Source organism: Petromyzon marinus, chromosome 53 (assembly GCF_048934315.1).
Source record: "Petromyzon marinus isolate PM22_M1 ecotype Great Lakes invasive population chromosome 53, UKy_Petmar_22M1.pri1.0, whole genome shotgun sequence".
In the NCBI taxonomy this organism is placed as follows: Eukaryota; Metazoa; Chordata; class Hyperoartia; order Petromyzontiformes; family Petromyzontidae; genus Petromyzon; species Petromyzon marinus.
Window position 1 is genome coordinate 364,145 of NC_133719.1, and position 21,535 is coordinate 385,679.

At 54.7% G+C, this 21,535-nt stretch overlaps 1 protein-coding gene across 1 annotated transcript in view; it reads right to left on the minus strand.

Moving 5' to 3' along the window:
* Positions 1-486: 486 nt before the first annotated feature.
* LOC116953945 (polycystin family receptor for egg jelly-like) overlaps positions 487-21,535 on the minus strand; it is a 53,473-nt gene continuing 32,424 nt past the window's right edge. Inside the window, exons 2-5 of the mRNA XM_076051884.1 lie at positions 19,502-19,686; positions 18,292-18,820; positions 16,760-18,195; positions 487-16,145 (exon numbers count right to left, since the gene is read on the minus strand). Of these exons, the coding sequence (XP_075907999.1) occupies positions 11,700-16,145; positions 16,760-18,195; positions 18,292-18,820; positions 19,502-19,612 (6,522 nt within the window). The 5' untranslated portion in view covers positions 19,613-19,686 and the 3' untranslated portion in view covers positions 487-11,699. The remainder of the gene's footprint in view (positions 16,146-16,759; positions 18,196-18,291; positions 18,821-19,501; positions 19,687-21,535) is intronic.

The window sequence follows — 21,535 nt, forward strand, 5'->3', positions numbered from 1 at the left end:
GTATATAGCGGAAGGCTAGCAGTGGAGAAGCTAGCAGAGTATATAGCGGAAGGCTAGCAGTGGAGAAGCTAGCAGAGTATATGTCGGGGTCGCTGCTCCCCGAATCCCCACTCCCTTGCGATCCGAGGCTCTCCTCTTCTACACTCGGGGGAGGGTTGCTACGCTCCGCCTCTCCTACCTTCGCCGCTGCTGTGCGAGGCATGGTCCGCGGCTGGCGCTTAGCCCCCCGGTATCCGTTCGCGCACACGCCCTACGTGCCCAGGCACTAACAAACCTGACGCCGCTACCTGCCCGGCTCCGTACACCAATCGCACGCGAGGTACTCGGGGTCAGGAGTTAGAGGGCAGGGGCGTCCACCGCGCGCTCGCCGCCGATTGGAGGGGGCACCTCTGAGCCGATTTAAAGGCTGTGTGAACAACCGCGCGTACACGCGAACACCAGGCACCCCACCCTCCTCTTCGCACTCACAAAGACCACACGACACAGTTTATCCTCTACTGATGATTTATTCCCGCAAATAAACCAACTAAACTCTGCGTGTTTGTGTGGGTCAGCAGACACTAACCTATCCCTCGGTGATCTGGGGCTCAATTTATCCTGCCTGTCGCTCCACTTTCTACCCACTGGTTAATTAGCCCAAACTCACCTCTCCCTTACTTACTCTTACTCCCACTATGATGCGCCGGAAGCTGTGGAAGGGCGATGCTGTACGTCATCTCTGTGGAGAATTAGGCCTGGCTGCGTCGAACCTCGTCACACAAATGACTCGAACGGCTGGCTCCAACACCCGGCTGACCTCAATCCCTTGAAGAGCACGACTGCCTCACTGCCTGAATCACCCTCCTTTTATCCTACCCATAACAAATACGCTCCGCTGTTTCGCTCCCTTGGCCTCCCGTCCAATCAGGGGTCCGGATTTTCCCGCTCTTTTGATAGTCGGATCCTAGCTCTGGTGACGTCACCACAGTGGTCCCCTCGACGTCCGCTTTCTGCTCCTCCCGCTACCAGCCTACCGACCCGTGTTGCGTGTGCGTGTTTCTATCCGCGGTGGCTCAACAGCCCCTGCCGTGACCATGCAATTACAATCCCAGGTCACGGCGCCGTGGTGCATGTCAGCCTCGGGGGTAGGTCGCCCAATTCCCTGGCTGTAGGAAACCATTAAGCTTGATCCCATTAGGGGCTTCTGGACGAAAACCTGCCGGCCAGGTGACTTCCCCTCGGGCTCTATGTGGGGTATGCGTGCGTTCATGTGGGGGGCGGTGAGGGGCGAGCAGCGTCGGTGCCGTCGCTCCTTGGTGGTGGCGTCACGGCGGTGGGTACGGTCCCAACGGAGCGGCTCCGTTGTGGCGGCACCACACAGCCCCCCGAGGTGCCAGTCCCCGTCCCTGGTTGACTGGAGCACCTCGCCTGGGTTGCCCCCACGAGGTAGCGCCGCGGGGTCCGCGGGACTCGTTCAGCTCTCGTGGCTGGCCTCGGTGGTGGTGGCTCCGTCTCTCGGGGTGCCGGCGGCGGTCTCCTCCTCCACTCCAGCGGTCCTCCTTGGTCCTTGGTACCTGCGGGCTGGGAGACAAACTCAGGGGCGGTAGGGTTCAGGGGCTGTCGTCCCCGTCCCCCCTGGCCCGGGTCGGGACCCCCCGGGGCCCGGGGCTCCGTGGGGCCCATATACCGTGTGAGGCCCCTGGGTATGGGGGGTGTGGGGACCCCGGGGTTTCGGGGTACTCGAACGGCGGGGTTCTCCTTCGCTGGGGCCGCCCTCCATGGTTTTAGTCGCCGGACGTAAACCACCATCTCCCGGCCTCTCTCTCCCCCCTGAATCAGTACCGCCCAGGGGGAGATCTGTCATCCCACGGTCCAGGGTCCCCGCCAGTAGGTGATTAGCTTCCGCACCTGTCCGGCCCCGACGTGAGAGGTGTGCAGCCATACCTTAGAGCCCGCCGAGTAGAAGGGGGGCTCCATTCGGGGTCGGGCGCCCTGCTCCTGCCGCTGGTGTGCGGCCTCGCCTTGCGAGTAGGCCCGGCCCCTAGCTCCTCGCAGGGTCTCCATCAGGTGCTCCACGGGGCGGCTCCCTTCCTCCCGTTGCGGTGGAGGGACACCGAACAGCAGATCTGTGGGCAGGCGAGACTCACGACCAAACATCATTAGGAACGGGGTCTGTCCCATAGATGTGTGTACCGTGGTGGCGTAGGCGAACAGAGCATAGGGGAGGTGTTCATCCCAATCCTGTTGATTTGCAGCCGCCATGCGTTTAAGCTTCCCGGCTAGAGTCTGGTTCATCCTCTCCACCATCCCATTTGCCTGTGGGTTATACGCCGTAGTTCGGTCCTTCTGGATCCCGAACTCCCGGTACAGCGCCAGGAATAGCTCTGCCTCGAACTCACTACCCTGGTCAGTAATGACCCGTTCGGGGATCCCGTGCTTAAGTACATAGTGCTCCATGAATGCTCGGGCCACCACGAGGGCTGTCTTATCGGGGATGGCCACCGCTACGGGATAGCGTGTGAAGTACTCTACCGCTATGAGAATATCGGTTGCCTCGGTGGGGTCGCGGGAATGACCCTTGCAGGTCGATCCCAACCAGATGATTCATTTGACTGACGCGGAACGGTCTCAGGGGTACCTGATATCGCGCTGGTTTCGGCCCGCATTGCTGACTGGCAGCCCTGTACCCAGGCGGTCACGTCTTGTGCTAACTTGGGCCAGAGATACTGGCGACACAGGGTCTCCCGAGTGCGCCGTTCCCTGTCAAGGCCCCCGAGCGGGTGGTCGTGCACCAGTCTTAGCAGCTGGGGTCGCACCTGGGCGGGAATACAGATGCACCCCGGCTGGCCGGATTCGGTTAGCTCCCGTACCACCCCGTTCTGCACGCACAACCGGGCATACAAACCACTCCAGGGTCCTGGTAGGGCGTCCTTCTTCTCCCGTAGGGCCGCTTCCACCGCTGCCAGATCTGAATCCCGCAGCTGGGTCCGTCTCAGCTGCTCGTCGTCCAGGCCCGGGAAGGCGCAGCCGACATCCTCCTGGATCCGATCGGGTGGGGTTGAGCGACCTGTCGGGCCCCGGGGTGTGGGCTCCGTGCCCGCTGGGTGGTCCTCTGGGTCCCTGGTTCCTTCTGCCGGGGTCTCTGTGGCACATACTGCGCTCTCTCCCGCGAGGGAGGTTTTAGTCTCAGCGCGCCCTCGGGGCCCCGCTGCTTGCTGGCAGCGTCCCCCCGTGAAGCACGGGCAGGCTTCCTCCGTCCTTGTCTCGGCGCACACCTTAGGCCGCCTCGACAAGGCGTCCGCGTTTGCGTGTGTACGCCCAGCTCGGTACTTGATTTGCAGGTTGTACTCTTGCAGCTGCGCCAGCCATCGGGCCATCTGCCCCCGCGGTTCCTTGAATGTAAGGAGGAACTGCAGGTCATAATGGTCAGTGCGTACCCGACATTTTCTGCCATACAAGTACGGCCGGAACTGTTTACATGTGAAGATCACGGCATACAGTTCTTGACGGGTCACACAATAGTTCAGCTCAGCCCCACTCAGGGTCCGGCTGGCATATGCGATGACTCGCTCCGTCCCATCCTGCACCTGCGACAGCACCGCGCCCAGCCAACTGCCGCAGAAGTCGGTGTCCAAAATAAAATCAGTGGTGAAATCGGGGAAAGTCAGTGTGGGGGTGTGGGTGAGGTGGTCTTTGAGGGTGGTGAAGGCCGTCTGGCAGGCCTCCGTCCACTGATAGGGGTTCTTAGGGGATGTGAGTTGAGTGAGGGGCGTGCAACCTCGCTGAATCCTTTTACAATTCACCGATAATAGGTGGCGAGTCCCAAGAATGATCTGATCTCTGTCAGGTTACTTGGCCGTGGTCATTCCACTACGGCGCGCACCTTCTCCAGATCGGTGCACACCCCCGCCTCGCTGACTCGGTGTCCGAGGTACCCCACCTCGCGCTGCGCAAGGTAACACTTACGTGGCTTGAGCTTGATATGGGCTGCTCGCAATCGCTGGAACACCTCTCGCAGCCTGGACCAGTGCTCAGACAGAGATCTACTGAACACTATCACGTCGTCCAGGTAAATCAGGCACTGTTCCCACTGCAAGCCCCGCATCACCAACTCCATCAACCACTGGAACGTCGCGGGCGCGTGAGTGAGTCCAAACAAAAGCACTCGAAACTCAAACAGTCCCATCGGGGTGGTAAATGCGTTTTTTGGCCGATCCTCCTCCGCCATCTCCACCTGCCAGTACCCGGACGCCAGATCGAGGGTGGAAAAAGACCGTGCTCCTGCGACGCTGTCAGAGGTGTCATCGATGCGTGGTATGGGAAAGGCGTCGCCGAGGGTGACTGCATTCAACTTTCGGTAATCAACACAGGATCGGGTCGACCCATCCTTTATCGTCACGAGTACCACCGGGGCAGACCAGGGGCTTTATGAGGGCTGGATTATGTTATCGCGGAGCATATCCACGACTGCTTCTTTAATCTGGCCCTGTTCAGGTGCGCCCACTCGGTATGCGGGAATTTTAATGGGTTGGGCGGCACCGGTGTCAATTTGGTGCTTCACGAGGTCTGTCCGACCCACATCCGAGTCGTATGCACTGAACACGTCGGCGTACTCCCGCAGTAACCCGCGCAGCTGATCGGCTTCCTGCTTAGGTAAATCTGCCCAGAGTACGTGTAACGCATCAAGCAGAGGGACGGCCTCGGCTCGGGGAGTCGGGCCGACTCGCCAGACCAGGTCCTGGTTGTCCTCGGGGCGACCGGGGTCCTCAGCCCAGAGTGCAAATACCGAGTAGATAGAATGGCGCGCGTGCAGGGGGTGTATGATGGCTACTGGGGTGCATCGTTGGAGCATTGCCGGGGTACTGTGTGGGTTAAACACCCGCATAAACAGACGGCCCCCGTCTGCGTTGACCAGCGTGGTTGATCCCACAACCCCGTACCGTGCTGCGAATTCCGGGTGAGGAGTTAACATTACCTCACTCGATGGTCGGTGTGCGGGGTCGGTGGAGGGTGTTGCCACGGGCACCAGCATCACGGCGAGCGGGCCGATGGTGACGGCCGACACCAGGGTGGCGGCCACGGGTGTGAAGCGAGGGCGATTCCGCCCCTGTCCCAGGAACGAAATCCGCTCCCCGCTGCCTTCCACCGTGGCACATCGCTGGCGGGGCTGCACGTTGAGCCCCAGTTTCTCCAGGAGGTCCGTACCTGCAATATACTCATGGCACAACACACTCGAGACGTAGAATTCCTGTTTGCACACCTGGTGTCCGAGACGGACCTCGAGGGAGATCCTTCCCAGCAACCCCATCCCGGCTCCGCTCGCCATCTGCAGCGCGATCCGGGGCCTGCAGACGGCTCACGTCAACCCCGAGCAAGCTGCAGTGTGTGGCACTCACGAGTGAGGCCACCGCCCCCCTGTCCAGTAGAATCCGCGTGCGCTGCCCGTTCACCTGTCCTTCTACCAGTGACGTGGCCCCCGTGATTCCCGCCACCAGCTCCCGTAGCCAATCGTCCGTCCTCACCGCGTCCTTGGGTATTGTGGTCGGAATCTGTGTGGGGGTCACTCGCTCACCATTGTTACTATCGTCGTTTTGTAAAGGAACCACGTTGACTGCACCCCTAGATGGTCCACTCTCTAGGGGGCGTTGGCATTTAACCCTAGCGCGTTTCTAGCGCAGGCGATCTGAGGACAGTCTCTCACTAGATGCCCTCGGCGGTCGCACAGGTAACATGCCCGGGGGACGGTTCCGTAGGAGGTCCCCTGTCCACTCCCTCTCCCCCTTCCCGTATGCAGCTGCCCTAGGTCGGCCTCTAACTGGGTCACCCGTCCGGCCAGCCCTCCCACTGTGGAGCGTAGCTCACCCATTTCGGATTGAATGGTCTTCACATTTTTGTTCACTTCATTCCGTATATCTTTTATACCCGTCTGTATCCCCGCTACCCAGCTCGGGGTTGTCTCGCGGGGCCCCGGAGGATCTCTTGCTCGACCCCTTACCGTGCGGGCGAGTCCCTCCTCCTCCTCTTCCTCTTCCTCTGGGCCCAAGCTCGTGATGGCCCGCTCTCGTCCCGGCCCCCGGAGCTGAGCGCGTTGGCTGGAAAGTCTTTCACACTTACGCGCGCTCAACAAGAGCGTTAAAGGAAAGGCGGGTGCAGCTTAGATTGGGGTGCCACGACGAGGTGTGAGTCAAGTACCGTAGGATTTTCACGGAGGCGAGGTCCTCAACTGCCTCCGCCGTGTACCCTGGGCGTGCGAGCTGCATTAGCGTACGCACGTCCTCGGCGTAGTCACGCAAATCCTTGCCGGGTTGGCGGCGGCGTGCCTCTAAGGTGGCCCTCGCCTCCTCCTCATTACTCACGCCGAACCGCAGGTCAAGTTGGTGCATTAGCTCTGCTAGCTGGGTTTGTGTGCTCGCAGGAAGAGCTTCCATGAAGTCAGCCGCCCGTCCATTTAAGTGTATGGTCAGTTGCTCTAACGCCTGCGCGTCTGTCCAACCATTAATTTTTTTAGCCCCTAAAACATTGCGGGCAAACGCCTTCCATGACGGAGTCCCCTGGCCGGTGAATATATGTCTTATTTTTGCGTGGGGTAACGCGCTGCGGGTTCGTGCCACTTCTGACACCAAATTGTCGGGGTCGCTGCTCCCCGAATCCCCACTCCCTTGTGATCCGAGGCTCTCCTCTTCTACACTCGGGGGAGGGTTACTACCCTCTGCCTCTCCTACCTTCGCCGCTGCTGTGCGAGGCATGGTTCGCGGCTGGCGCTTAGCCCCCCGGGTATCCGTTCGCACACATGCCCTACGTGCCCAGGCACTAACAAACCCGACGCCGCTACCTGCCCGGCTCCGTACACCAATCACACGCGAGGGACTCGGGGTCAGGGGTTAGAGGGCAGGAGCGTCCACCGCGCACTCGCCGCCGATTGGAGGGGGCACCTCTGAGCCGATTTAAAGGCCGTGTGAACAACCGCGCGTACACGCGAACACCAGGCACCCCACCCTCCTCTTCGCACTCACAAAGACCACACGACACAGTTTATCCTCTACTGATAATTTATTCCCGCGAATAAACCAACTAAACTCTGCATGTTTGTGTGGGTCAGCAGACACTAACCTAACCCTCGGTGATCTGGGGCTCAATTTATCCTGCCTGTCGCTCCACTTTCTACCCACTGGTTAATTAGCCCAAACTCACCTCTCCCTTACTTACCCTTACTCCCACTCTGATGTGCCGGAAGCTGTGGAAGGGCGATGCTGTACGTCATCTCCATGGAGAATTGGGCCTGGCTGCGTTGAACCTCGTCACCCGGACGACTTGAACGGCTGGCTCCAACACCCGGCTGACCTTGATCCCTTGAAGAGCACGACTGCCTCACTGCCTGAATCACCCTCCTTTTATCCTACCCATAACAAATGCGCTAAGCTGTTTCGCTCCCTTGGCCTCCCGTCCAATCAGGGGTCTGGATTTTCCCACTCTTTTGATAGTCGGAGCCTAGCTCTGGTGATGTCACCGCAGTGGTCCCCTCGACGTCCGCTTTCTGCTCCTCCCGCTGCCAGCCTACTGACCTGTATAGCGTGTGCGTGTTTCTATCCGCCGTGGCTCAACAGCCCCTGCCGTGACCATGCAATTACAATCCCAGGTCACGGTGCCGCAGTGCACGTCAGCCTCAGGGGTAGGTCGCCCAATTCCCTGGCCGTAGAAAACCATTAAGCTTGATCCCATTAGGGGATTCTGGACGAAAACCTCCGGCCAGGTGACTTCCCCTCGGGCTCTATGTGGGGTATGCGTGCGTTCATGTAGGGGGCGGTGAGGGGCGAGCAGCGACGGTGCCGTCGCTCCTTGGTGGCGGTGTCACGGCGGTGGGTATGGCCCCGACGGAGCGGCTCCGTTGCCGCGGCACCACATATATAGCGGAAGGCTAGCAGTAGAGAAGCTAGCAGAGCATATAGCGGAAGGTTAGCAGTGAAGAAGCTAGCAGAGTGCATAGCGAGAGGTTAGCAGTAGAGAAGCGAGCAGAATATATAGTGAGAGGCTAGCAGTGGAGAAGCTAGCAGAGTGTACGGTGGGAAGCTACCAGAGGGTGTAGTAATAGGCCAGCAACTGAGATAGCGAAGCGAGCCGAGCGTGGCAGGCAGGTTAGCAGTGGAGAGGCTAAGAGAGTGAGAGAGAACAGGCTAGCAGTGCAGAGGCTAGGAGAGAACAGGCTAGCGTAGAGTGGCTAGAAGAGTGAGAGAGAACAGGCTAGCAGTGGAGAGGCTAGGAGAGTGAGAGAGAGAACAGGATAGCAGTGGAGAGGCTAGGAGAGTGAGAGAGAGAACAGGCTAGCAGTGAAGAGGCTAGGAGAGTGAGAGAGAGAACAGGCTAGCAGTGGAGAGGCTAGGAGAGTGAGAGAGAGAAGGTAAGCAGTGGAGAGGCTGAGAGAGAGCGGAGCGAGCGAAGCGAACGGAGCAAAGCAGGCGAGCAACGCAAGCGGGAGTTGCGACAGAATTACGGGGTGTTGAACGCGAAGAGTTCTGTTCAATAAAAAGTGACACGAGAAAATGAAGAAGTTGTTCGCGTGAAATAAAAACACTACACATGTATCTCGGATGTAGGCATATAAATTGCATGGAGTGTCAATGGGAGATGTGAAAGGGGTTGTGCTTGTCTCTCCAGTTAAGAACATTCCAGAAAGGGTAGACATATGGCACTGCATCCAGCTCACTGCGTTGAGTGAAATTGAGGAATGGCTTACAGTGAGGGAAAAAAGTACTTGATCCCCTGCTGATTTTGTACGTTTGCCCACTGACAAATAAATTATCAGTCTATAATTGTAATGGTAGGTTTATTTGAACAGTGAGAGACAGAATAACAACAACAAAATCCAGAAAAACGCATGTCAAAAATATTATAAATTGATTTGCATTTTAATGAGGGAAATAAGTATTTGACCCCTCTGCAAAACATGACTTAGTACTTGGTGGCAAAATCCTTGTTGGCAATCACAGAGGTCAGACGTTTCTTGTAGTTGGCCACCAGGTTTGCACACATCTCAGGAGGGATATTGTCCCACTCCTCTTTGCAGATCGAACTCGAACCTTCAGCTCCCTCCACAGATTTTCTATGGGATTAAGGACCTTAATGTGCTTCTTCTTGAGCCACTCCTTTGTTGCCTTGGCCGTGTGTTTTGGGTCATTGTCATGCTGGAATACCCATCCACGATCCATTTTCAATGCCCTGGCTGAGGGAAGGAGGTTCTCACCCAAGATTTGACAGTACATGGCCCGGTCCATCGTCCCTTTTATGCGACGAAGTTGTCCTGTCCCCTTATCAGAAAAACACCCCCAAAGCATAATGTTTCCACCTGCATGTTTGAAAGTGGGGATGGTGTTCTTGGGGTCATAGGCAGCATTCCCCCTCCTCCAAACACGGCGAGTTGAGTTGATGCCAAAGAGCTCCATTTTGGTCTCATCTGACCACAACACTTTCACCCAGTTGTCCTCTGAATCATTCAGATGTTCATTGGTAAACTCTAAACGGGCATGTATATGTGCTTTCTTGAGCAGGGGGACCTTGCGGGCGCTGCAGGGTTTCAGTCCTTCACGGCGTAGTGTTACCAATTGTTTTCTTGGTGACTATGGTCCCAGCTGCCTTGAGATCATTGACAAGATCCTCCCGTGTAGTTCTGGGCTGATTCCTCACCGTTCTCATGATCATTGTAACTCCACGAGGTGAGATCTTGCATGGAGCCCCAGGCCGAGGGAGATTGACAGTTCTTTTGTGTTTCTTCCATTTGCGAATAATCGCACCAACTGTTGTCACCATCTCACCAAGCTGCTTGGCAATGGTCTTGTAGCCCATTCCAGCCTTGTGTCGGTCTACAATCTTGTTCCTGACCTCCTTGGAGAGCTCGTTGGTCTTGGCCATGGTGGAGAGTTTGGAATCTGATTGATTGCTTCTGTGGACAGGTGTCTTTTATACAGGTAACAAGCTGAGATTAGGAGCACTCCCTTTAAGAGTATGCTCAGCTCGTTACCTATATAAAAGAGACCTGGGAGCCAGAAATCGTTCTGATTGAGAGGGGGTCAAATACTTATTTCCCTCATTAAAATGCAAATCAATTTATAACATTTTTGACATGCGTTTTTCTGGATTTTTTTGTTGTTATTCTGTCTCTCACTGTTCAAATAAACCTACCATTAAAATTATAGACTGATCATTTCTTTGTCAGTAGGCAAACGTACAAAATCAGCAGGGAATCAAATACTTTTTTCCCTCACTGTATATCATACGGACACCTGAAAAGTGGGTACAGCCCTAACCCTAACTTTAATTTTGGGAAAGCTGAAATAGGTTCTCGATGTGCAAATAACAAGTTATATATACCTATAAACGCGGCTCGACGAAAATAAATGAACGGTATAGGGTTCTGGAGAAATCCTTAAAAAAACAATTTTGCCAGGACAATGTTATTTTTAGCCATGTCTCGCCGTTTTTCTTCCGAAACACAAACATACTCAAACCAAGTTTTCTTAACCAAAACACATACATACTCAAACAACCATGAACTAATCAATTATTATTTCCCCCACTATCATTGTTATTAGTATGAAAAGATATTAGTATATGTTTTCATACTAATAACAATAATATTTATGAGGGTATTCTGAGGGTCGGCCCATTTCGACCATCAACCTCACCTCCAACAATTCTGGTCCGTCTGCCCACTCAGCCTCGAGACCCTTAGCTCACTGCACCCAAGCAAACATCACACCCTCGGACAAAGGAAAATTCAGTCTTTAGAACCACTTATTTATTTACAGAATAAATATTAACTAACAATCTTGACTTAAAGCTTTTGTGACTGCAGGAATTCATATTCTTGGGTCTTTCGGTAAAGTCACGTAGATAGGTTCAAAGAAAATAAAAAAAATACAAAAACTATTTTTTTTCTCTTGATGACGATTGCTTGTGTTGCGATCGAGAGTTGTAGTTGTTTGTTATTTTTTGTTATTTTCTTTGAACCTATCTACGTGACTTTACTGAAAAACCCAAAAATATTAACTAACAACCCATGACAACACTGAAACACGTTGCTCCACTCTCCAGCCCAAATGGATTATTGAACTCATACTACAGGTAAGCAGACACCTAACTCCTGGCAGGGTGCGACACATTGCATCACTCTCCCAGTCAAGTGAGTTGTTGAACTCAAACCACAGGTAACCTGCAGCTGCAGTCCTGGCAGAGTGAGACAAGTTGCCTCACTCTCCCGCACAGGTGGATTGTAGTCCTTATTGTTGTCTGCCTCTTTGTCGAATTCTAATTGATCCACGTTGGAATCCACGATTTTAGCAGCATTGCCGGAGGCTGCATGTGAAGAAGTATCCAACCCCGTTGCGTGTGGCATTGGTGGTGCCATTTTTGCAGACATCAACGTTCAGGCCCCGGGGAATGGTGCTCTCCTCACACACCTCAATGCCGCCAAAGAACATGTCAAAGTAGGCTTCTGGCAGGACGCAGCTCATCAGCCTAGGCCCATTTGCCAAACTAAGCGGAAAGTGCCACGTGTGTTGCTTAGGTGGTAGGAAAGGATGCTGCATCGTTTGAAGAGTGCCCACGCGGCAAAGGCCACGTCTCGCCGGTGCCGTGTGGCCCGCCTCTACAGCACAGCGTGGACGGCATCTAAAGATGGCTGGCAGTTCCGGCTGCGGGACCCATCTTGCCTCTCATGGTCATCATGATCACCACTGTTGAACATTGTCAAAGATGCGCTGGGCTGTCTTACAGTCTGAAGTGGTGGTGGTGGGGCCCCAGTTGAGGTCACCGCAGGTCCGCCGGCGGTAGGCATGGATGGCGGTGAACAAAAGTATGCGTGCCGGTTGCACCAGTGCCACGGACTGCAGTATGGAGTAAACGGTAGCAAACAGCCAATGTAGGGAGATGACTTGGCCGTACTGAAAGCCGTAGAGGATAATGAAGAAGATGGAAATGAAGCTCACGGTGCTAACAACTACCCAGCCCAAAAACGCACGCAAGCACGAGAGTACAACACGGCACTTTGGACTGAGTGACCGGTAAAACGCCACCTCTTTGGTGCTATAGTTGTCAAATTCTGTGTCATCATCTGCTTTTTCGTCAGATGCCGTTTTGTTATTGTTGTCTGCCTCTTTGTCGACTTCGAATTGATCCACGTTGGAATTCACAATTATAGCAGCATTGCTGGAGGCTGCATGTGAAGAAGTATCCACCACGTTGAGTGTGGCATCAGTGGTGCTAGTTTGGTGGACATGAAAGTTGATGCCCCTAGGAATAGTGCTCTCCTCAAACACCTCAATGCCGCCAAGGATCTTGTCGAAGTAGGCTTCTGGGAGGACGCAGCCCTTCAGCTTCGGCCCATTTGGTAAACTGAGTTGAGAAGTGCCGCGTGCGTTTCTTAGGTGGTGGGAAAGGATGCCGCTAGAAATTTGAGAAGCGATGTCATCATTTTGTATGCTCTCCAGAAAGCAGCCATGACACAGTCTTTCCTTCCACTTTTGGGCCCGCGAGGAGCTCGACAATTCTGGCTGTTGTCTGATTGAGCGAATCGAATGTTGTGGCTGGAGGGGCAGGTACAATGTAGTGCAAGAACAAGCAGTGGCAGCAGCTTCAGCTTCAACATCTCCATTGTGGAATGCCTTCACAACAATGAACTGCAAGGGGAGGCCAATGAGGGCACTCTCCACTACGATGGTGAGAGATTGCAACAAACGGACAACCAGCGAGTGGGCGTTCTGCAGTGCCTGGTGCGATAAGCGGAACAGCATAATGGACGTGAGCATGTCGAACAGCTGCAAGCACACACAGCAACCCAACCGCTTTGTTCGTGTGAACGACTTCCCAATGGGCGTCGGATGGAAGACAGACAGCCACAGGTGGTGTTCGCACATCTTCACAGCAAACTGGATGCTCAATACTGTCCAAAAACTGGCAGTGTCACCCAAATCCGAAACCGGGAAAATATGATCTAAGTCGCTCCCAGATAGCCATCTCCGGCACAGAAAGAACCAGCAGCGTCCACTGAGAGGGCACTCGACCTTGACGCGACTTAGGTACCAGCTGGGGCTGTTGCCCTGATGGATGACCCAGGCCCGCAAGTAGCACAGCTCGCCTAGATCCTGCTTTGCTGTGAAGAGAAGGACATCTACGGAAGCGGTTTTCATCAGCCTCCGACCATGCGCTGAAACATGGTGTGTCTTGCTGCATCCGTTGGAGCCCACAAGCATGAGGTAGACGTCCGATGTGGTACCCGAGGTGAGACGGCTGCCTGTGAATATGGTGAGGATGTAGAAAAAGGAGTCACTCTCCTCCTTGTCATCGAGGGTGACGAATATTGACTGGATACCACTGGAGTCTGCCAAATTCCTCTGGTCCTCACAGCGTTGCTTCCGACGCACCCAGCAAAATGTGAACCCAAAGAACACGAGGACGGCACTCATGGTGACTACTGTGATGAAGCTGTGTGCTATCGACCTGATGAGGACCAAGACTTTGCGCAGGTCTACCATATCCGGGATGATGAAGAGGCGAGTGGCCATGGTGCGTAGCATAAGCCCCAAAGCGATGCAAGCAAAGCCTCCATGGCTGGGCCCGCACTGGCAGTGCAGCTTGTCGCCCGTGGTGAGGGGCCCCAGCTTGCAGGCTAACTCATCCCAAACCCTGGCATCACTCTGGTAGTCCAGGCAACTGGCCTGGAAGAGCGTCACGTTGACGCCAATGTTCCCGGGGTTCTCCACCTGCTGCGTCGGCTCTAAGCGCACAAATATTCTGTAAGAGGTTGCCACAGCTTTACCAATACTATCTGAGCCACTGGCATTTTTCAAGATCCACGTGGGCAATTTTATTAGGTGCGGGCTGGCCGTCCTGTGTGACAGGAGCCAAGGCTTGGTAGGCAAGAGGCGGTGTCGACTGCACTCAGCTGCCGTTGCTGACCCTTGACACTTGGGGAAGGGAATCTCATCCAAAATTGCATGCACGTCACGTGAGGCCACGGCGTTGATGTTGACCATGATGCCGATGGAGAGCCCACTGTCCCTGATGCTAAACTTGAGGAAAGTGAGTGTTCCCCTGCCAACGCTCGTAATGTTCACATTGAAGACAAACTCCGCAGAAGAACCCGTCCTTGCATTCTCATCTGGGTAAAAGTGAACTGGCAGGGCCTTGTCCCCCACCTGTCTGCGACGCACCACCAGGTCCACTGACTTGGTATGCAGCTCCACTGTTTTCAAATCGGTGTCCACAGTTGTCACAGCGAAGGCCATGACTGAGGAGCCAAAGTTGGTGTCAGGTCCAAAGCTGGGCAGGGGACTCGTCTCAAACTCAAGCAGCATTGTTGACACAACGGCATTGGGGCCCAGCCAGGGGGTGGTTGTATTGCTGACAAAGGAGTGCATCAGGCAGGCTGTGCAGTCTATGTTGGCCTGATCACCAGATTCCATGTCCCACATCTCGGCCTTGCGCACAGAAAGCCTGAGTCCGTGTGCCTCCAGGACTGTGGAGGCCTCGCCGTTCACTTTCCTAACCAGGACAGTGGCCCCCAGCTCAGCCATCATGGCAATGGCTGGCACTACAACGTTCAGGAGCATGGCGGACTGGTTCTGCGGAGCTGCCTTGAAGGTGCTGGAGGAGGCATTGAGAACACTTGTGAGGGCTCCCAGCACCGCCATACTCACACGCTCAATGCCAATGGCTTCTAGCTCATCAAATCCAGAGAGGGGGGAGTGAATGGCACTGTTAACCTTGCTCAGTCTTGTCACCGTTTTCTTCAGCAGTTCCAGTGACTGCCCAGCACCCAGGTTCCCAATTCCCATTGTGGCCTTCTGTAAGGCGGCCGACACCAACAGGATGTCATCTCTGTTGTTGAGGGGCACATCCTCGAGGCCATCGAGTAGCCGTGCATGCAATGCAGTCTGTTGTGCATCGTCCATATCACTGGCCACATTATTGAGCTCGCTTGCGACAAGATCGATCAAGTAGGCAGCTGCAGAGGTATCTCCTCCCTTCAGCATCATGCCCAGTTTGGAGTAATTGCCCAGAACCATGCTCTGTAGGTCGAGAATTGTTATACTGGTATCTGGCTGCTTGGAGACTGACACGTTGAGGAACAGCGTAGTGTAGGCATCCACAGCATTCCACACCTCAATGCAGAGCACCTGTGTGCCACCAGGCAGTAGAAACGGTGGAGACCATGGGCTGTAGCCACTGTAGATGATTGTGCCGTCACATACTGACATCAACGGGATGCCCAGGCACGAGAAGACTTTGTACCGAAGTGGCTGGTGGTGATTTTGAAAATCCTTGCATGCGACCTGAAACCAGGTGACCAAAGCGGTGCCCTCTGTCGGGCGCACCTCGCACGAGCCCCCGGATGGTATAGGGTTGACGGCGAATGCCCAACGGTGGATGCTGCTCCTTCCCGCGTTGGCGGAGGTGGTGTTTAGCTGGAGCAGTAGCTGCCCCGGTAGTGACATATAGTCGGCAAAGGCATGAGGATTAAGCGAGAGGAATGAGCGGTGGCACCCTGTGAGTGAATGTTTGTCCCAGTCGACAAGGACTTCAGTGGCAGTAGTGGTGGTGTCGTCGCCGCCGCCAGCGCTGGCAGCGACCCACATCAGGCTCCACTCATATCCAAGTCGTCGCTCGGGTGTCTGGTTGCAGTCATGACATCTGCCCGAGAGGACGAGTCGCTCACTGGGGTTGACGGCCGGCCCACAATTGAGAATGCACATGAGCTCAACAACAGGCACCGTGCTCGCCGACGTGAGCCTCACGGCCTGTCGGGCACTTGCGACCTCGGCCCGTCCCTCCTTGCGCACGACAAGCAAGAAGTGGTAGACTGCATCGGCCATGAGTAGCCGGGCTGCGATGTCTAGAGTCGGTGATGTAGAGTAGGCCCAAGGGAGTGGTGCTGGAGAGGAGGCCACACGGCAGGGATTGGAAGCAACGCCGGCTGAGGCATCGATCGCTGCAGCTGCCGTGGCGTCGAGCTCGGAGATTTTGCGTGAGCACAGCCATGCGAAGCTGAGCCCGTGGTGCGGGGAAGCCTCGTCGGGGTCGTGGGAGGCCGAGCCGTCGAGCTGGAGCGGCTGCGCCCATTGCGCTGTACGGAATGAACCGCCCGCAATGGAGGCCACTAGTTCTGATCGATCGATCTGCGCCAGCAGGGGTGGAATGGTGAGAGGGAAGCCAAGCGGATCAACAGGACACAAAAACATTATTCTCATTCATATTCCTGAAATCCTAAACACACATCCACTACAAACAGCATCAATGAATAGTAATGTCAACATGTAAAGCTGCACTGCTACCACACAGCATCTCGTAGAGAGAGAGGATGGCTAAGTGACAGGAGGGGGGACTACCGCCATGCAGTGAGCCACTATTACCAACCATTGCCCAAGCTCTGTGGTTCTCTATATCTGAAGGTGTTATATGCCAATTAATGATGATTGTTTATATGTGGGAGGAAACTGGAGTATCAGTAGATAACCCATGGTGCAAGGGGAAAACGCTCTATTTTATACAGATGGAACAGGTGGAGTCCATATTTTTTGCTTTACCACCTTCTGGCGAACCAGGGTACTATTCCAACTCGACAACAACCAAATCTGTGTGTGATCCATCAACTCTTACTGCTGCCTTCACAGCACTGGGTTACAGGCCACATGTACAGAAAATACCCAAAAATATAAATTCGTAATAATGGTGTACAACTTTTCAAAAAGTGAATGTAAGATGATTGTTGCTGAAAATGCAGTGTTCTCACCTTCAGATCAATGGAATCAGAATTTTCCATGAAGCTCTGTCCCAACGCACCTCCATCCAGGGAGACTCTGACCGAGAAGATGGCATTGTAGGTTCCGTAGGGCAGTGTGTGGCGCGGGATGCTGAGTATCGTGCTGTTGGTCTGGATGCTCAGTGGCAGCGCAACAGTTGTCAGCATAATAGACCCATCAGCACCCCTCTCCACCCTCCTGACTGCCCAAGAGTGCCCCACTTGCACTATGGCAGTGCAGACCACACCTACCATGGCCCGGAGATCCACGTCGACGCCGCGAGGCCATGTGGGGATCCCGTTGGAGGCTTGGGGCCTCTCGACAGCGACTCCAGGAAGCCCACAGTGGTTGACGGGACGAAGGCGCACGAGCGAGGAGGCAACGTCATTGAGCAAGAGCTCATCGACCGACAGGTGCAGCTTCACCCAGAAGCCCATGAACTTCGGTAACATGCAGAAATGGACGAAGCCAATGGCCTTGTGAAGCGGGAATGGAAACAGCTGCCCCGGGAAGTACTTGGATGCCAACTGTTCCGCAGGGGCTCCTTTGTTGGCACCGTAAACCTCATCATCCAGCATCCACTTGCTTGCAGAAAGGGGCTCTGCCTCACCACTGAAGGAGACGTGGAAGGTGTAGGCACATTGCAGCCATGGCGCCAGCACCGGTGCGAACCACACAATAGGTGCGCGTGGATTTCTGTCGAACCAGGGAAGCACCTGCATGGGCCCCCATAACAGAAGGTTATTGAGTCGAGGTGCCCCCAGCCGTGAGTAGAGCAGTCCGGCCGTGTCAATCATCACCCACAGGCTGAATGAGAAGCAGGACGAAGGTGGCGATGATGTTTTTGCTTCCAGCACGTACACCAGCCCGTTGGGCAGCAGTAGCACCAGCCGCAGTGCATCCACCCCCCCCGCAGGAATGGTGCCCCACCGCTGGCCTTGGGCAATGTCCTCATAAGAACCACCGGCGAGGTCCAGCACGTGGACTCCACACGTGTAGGTGGCTGTCTTGCCGAGGCCCAACAACCGAGCCCCGGCGACGCCATAAAAATCGCCGGCAGTGCTGATGCCGTTGCGCAGGGTGAAGTCGGAGGTCCCAAGGCTGAGTGAGCCGGCGTGGGGCAGGGCGCCATTGTGGAGGGAAAGCACACGGGCATCTGCGCCGCTGTTCCAGTCCACCCCGGTGAGACTGTTGCAGAACTGGCCGGGGATGCTCGATGGGCCCAGGGAGTCATGCCAATCCGGTCCATTGAGACGCAGAAAGTGGTCGAGCCCCAGCGGAAAGGGGGTGCTGATGAACGAGGCGACGAGGGGCGTCTTCATCGGGCAGCGTGACGCAAGCTGGCTGCTGTCACTGGAGAGCGTGATCAGGCGCAGCAGGCGAGTTTGTACCCGCACCTTACAGCTGCCAGTCACCGTGGGGCCACCTGAATGGGTGACAGAGGGGTTATCCTCAATAAACATGCAACGTTGGGGCACACTGGTATGTGTTTGGAACTATTGGCTCAACGTTGTGCACTCACCAAACAGCGACAACGTCACTATGTACGATCCTGCCAGGTAGAATGCGAGGCTCGCCGTGTACTCATACGTCTCGTCACCATCAAGCTCCACATGCCACTGGGAGGACACCGTCACCTGGCCGCCCACATACTCCAGCCGGTAGGACCACGCCTCACTCTTGAGGGGCGCGCTCCACACAAACGCCACCTCCTCTCCCTCCATCACATCGTCTGTCCCAACGACATGCAGGCCTGGACTCCACGGCATGTAGAAGTGCCCGACTATGGTGAAATTCAGGCAGTTTCCCCCCATCAAACACCGGGCCACGGTGGTGCCGTACGGCCCGAGCAGGCACAAGCTCTCGGACCACCCTTCCCAGCTGTGCATGGTTTGAGACACCGTCCACGATTGCGAGGTTTTGGCATCGAAGTTGGCGGGCCATGTGCAGTGAGGGACGGGCCAATCTGGCTCGTTGATGAACTCCTGGCTTGGGGTCCCTTGGATGAGGGAGGTGCCCACTAGACAATGGATGTCTCCATCTTTGTCGACCTGCTCGAGAAGGGTGACCGAGAAAACACATTGCTGATTCTGAAGTCTGCTTTCCTAAATGCACTCGTCATTGGCCCAACTTTCATGTTCACTGGTAGAATCTTAACAGCATCCCAATAAACTATCTGTTGGGTTAAAGTTAGAATGTAGTTGGAATCATTAGGCTAATGTTGGCTCAACGTTGGGCTGTGTTTCATGGAATAGAGAATTTAACCATTCATAATGCACAAAGGCTCAGAGGGCTGAGTACTGTGTGCACGAGTGTGTGTTGTTGGTGTGTGAAACTCGTAGTTTTTGCAGTCTGCACTGATATTTTTAGTGGTGTAAATTATATTTTTCGTCCGTTATAAATTTGACTAAATTTGTTATTGACATCATGAGGCCAAGAATCCATTCGGAAATTTCGTAGGGCAGGACCAACTTTCCATGCCAGGTCGGTTCAAGGAAGGAGATTTTTCAGGAAAATACGTTATTTGAAGTTTCCTTAGACAAAAGCACAATGAGCAAAACATTTTGGAATAATATGGTGCAATTACAGGGCAATGTGGACACCCTGGAGAGTTGATTGGCTCACCCTGGAAAAGGGCTATGCGTTCTAGATTTAAAGCTTTCGTGACTGCAAGGATCCATACTCTTTGGTTCTATTGGGTAAAGTCACGTAGGTAAACAAGTTCACAAGACCTTTGCGAAGAGCTTCTGGCCGCTGCAGGTGAAGGAGAAGAGTGAAGTTTGAAGAGGTTCGGACATAGCAATGATGATGAAGACGGGCAGGAGGGCTTGTGACCACACCATGGCCACTCCAGCAACAGAACCACCAGGGGTGCCACCTGTGCAGGTTTTGGCCTGGACAGTCCAGCAGTTGGCATCTGTGTGTCAGGTGGCAGGAGTTGATTAGCACTGGTTTTGTGGCAAGCTGTATCATTACAATTTCATGCTGTACACCTTTTAAAATGGACCCTGTGTGTCTCAGCCAGCACCAGGTTTTGTCTGCAGTGGAAAAAGTGGCAACCCTAATTGGGACCACCAACACTGATAGTAGGAACACTACAACCACCAGCATCACTACCTCTGCCACCACCATCAACGCGGCTACTACCAGCAACGCCACCTCTACCACCACCATCAACACCACTCCCACCTCCATCCAATACCACCACCACCAGCACCAGAAACTTGCTCAATATCTTTTCAAATACCGTGCCGGGAGATGGAACCAAACTGGAGACCTCTGGATCGCAAGTCACAGTATTCAAACTCACATCCATTACTGAGTCCCATCACATCACTAATGTTACACTAACATCATCAACAGTAGAAAAGCACTTTACATAATTCCCTGTACTGCACAGCTTATGCAGGAGTAGATGTTTTCCAAAGAAAAGGGCAAGACGAAACCGCACGCGACTGCTGCTTGCCGAATTTTGCTCACAGTACACAACGTTGTACTGTATCTCTGTGTATGTATCTCTATGTGTATTTCTGTATATATCTCTATGTGTATGTATCTCTGTGTATATATCTCTATGTTTATGTATCTTGTGGTGCCACAGCAATGGAGCAACTCCACCGGCGCTGCTATCCCCTCGCACCCTTTCACACGAACGCACGCACATCCCCACTAAACACACACATGCACGTAGGGTCTCATGGGTTGCGCGGATGTCCCACGGTTTCCCAGTGCCAGGAGATTGTCCGACCCCCCCCCCCCCCCCCGGCCGAATTGCATTGCGGCCCCGTGAATTAGCTTAAAATTGTATGGGCACGACGAAGCTCACCGAGCGAACCGCAATGAGAACACTCACAGCACAGAGAGATAGGACCTCAGGGCAAACACCCAGCGAGCAGCGCACAAGAGGAGGTGGGAGGGAAATTCCTGGACCGACTGAAGCTGTGTATCCGCGGGACGGCCGCCCTGATCAAACCGGTTGAGTCCGGGGTGGGGAGGACAATGGATCAAGACGTAAGGGAAAGCAACGCTCCAGGTCATCAGTTTAAAATCGAAAGGTACGCGCCCGATTGGCCGCGCAGGGTAACACCACGTGACCCTGGATTTTTGGATTCCGAGGGCATGAGGGAAAAAATGTTGGGCAGTGCTCCTCCAGCTGTTTAGCTGCCCGGTCGGACTCCCAGCCGCTCGGAGCGTTCGAAGGACGCTGGCGAGTGCTGCTACGACACGACCCCAGACAGAGACCTTTTGTACCCTCATCCCTCCGACTACCACCACATCCGTGCGACACCGTGAGTACATCCGTGAGGTGAGAAGTAGAGTAAGGGTACACCCAGGGATTGAAAAGGGATAGGCTAGGCGCTGCTCGCTGAAAATTTTGCTCCAGGCCACGCAGGGTTTTTTTTCTTCAGGCGCACCATTAATAAACTTTAGAACAGAGGATCCGTGTGGTGTGATTTCTGTGAGTGTGTCGGCGTGGGGCGTAATTCGAGCGGGTCTGTGGGAGGCACGCGGACAGTAATTCATTAACGGTTCCCGCGTCCGTGCAGCGGCGCCGCGTGAATAATAGGGCGAGGGAGGGGTGAGTTAAAACCCGTTCGCGTGTTTACACAGCGCGTTTTACACAGTCTGTTCACGTAGCGACGATAGCATTTAGCGGTGGAGCTGGCGTATATTGCCATCAATACGGCCGTCGTTGTGCCCGTGTGCTTGCGCTCGTGTGCGTGTTTGCACAGCGGATTAAGACCGACCCACAGGAGGGGGGGAGG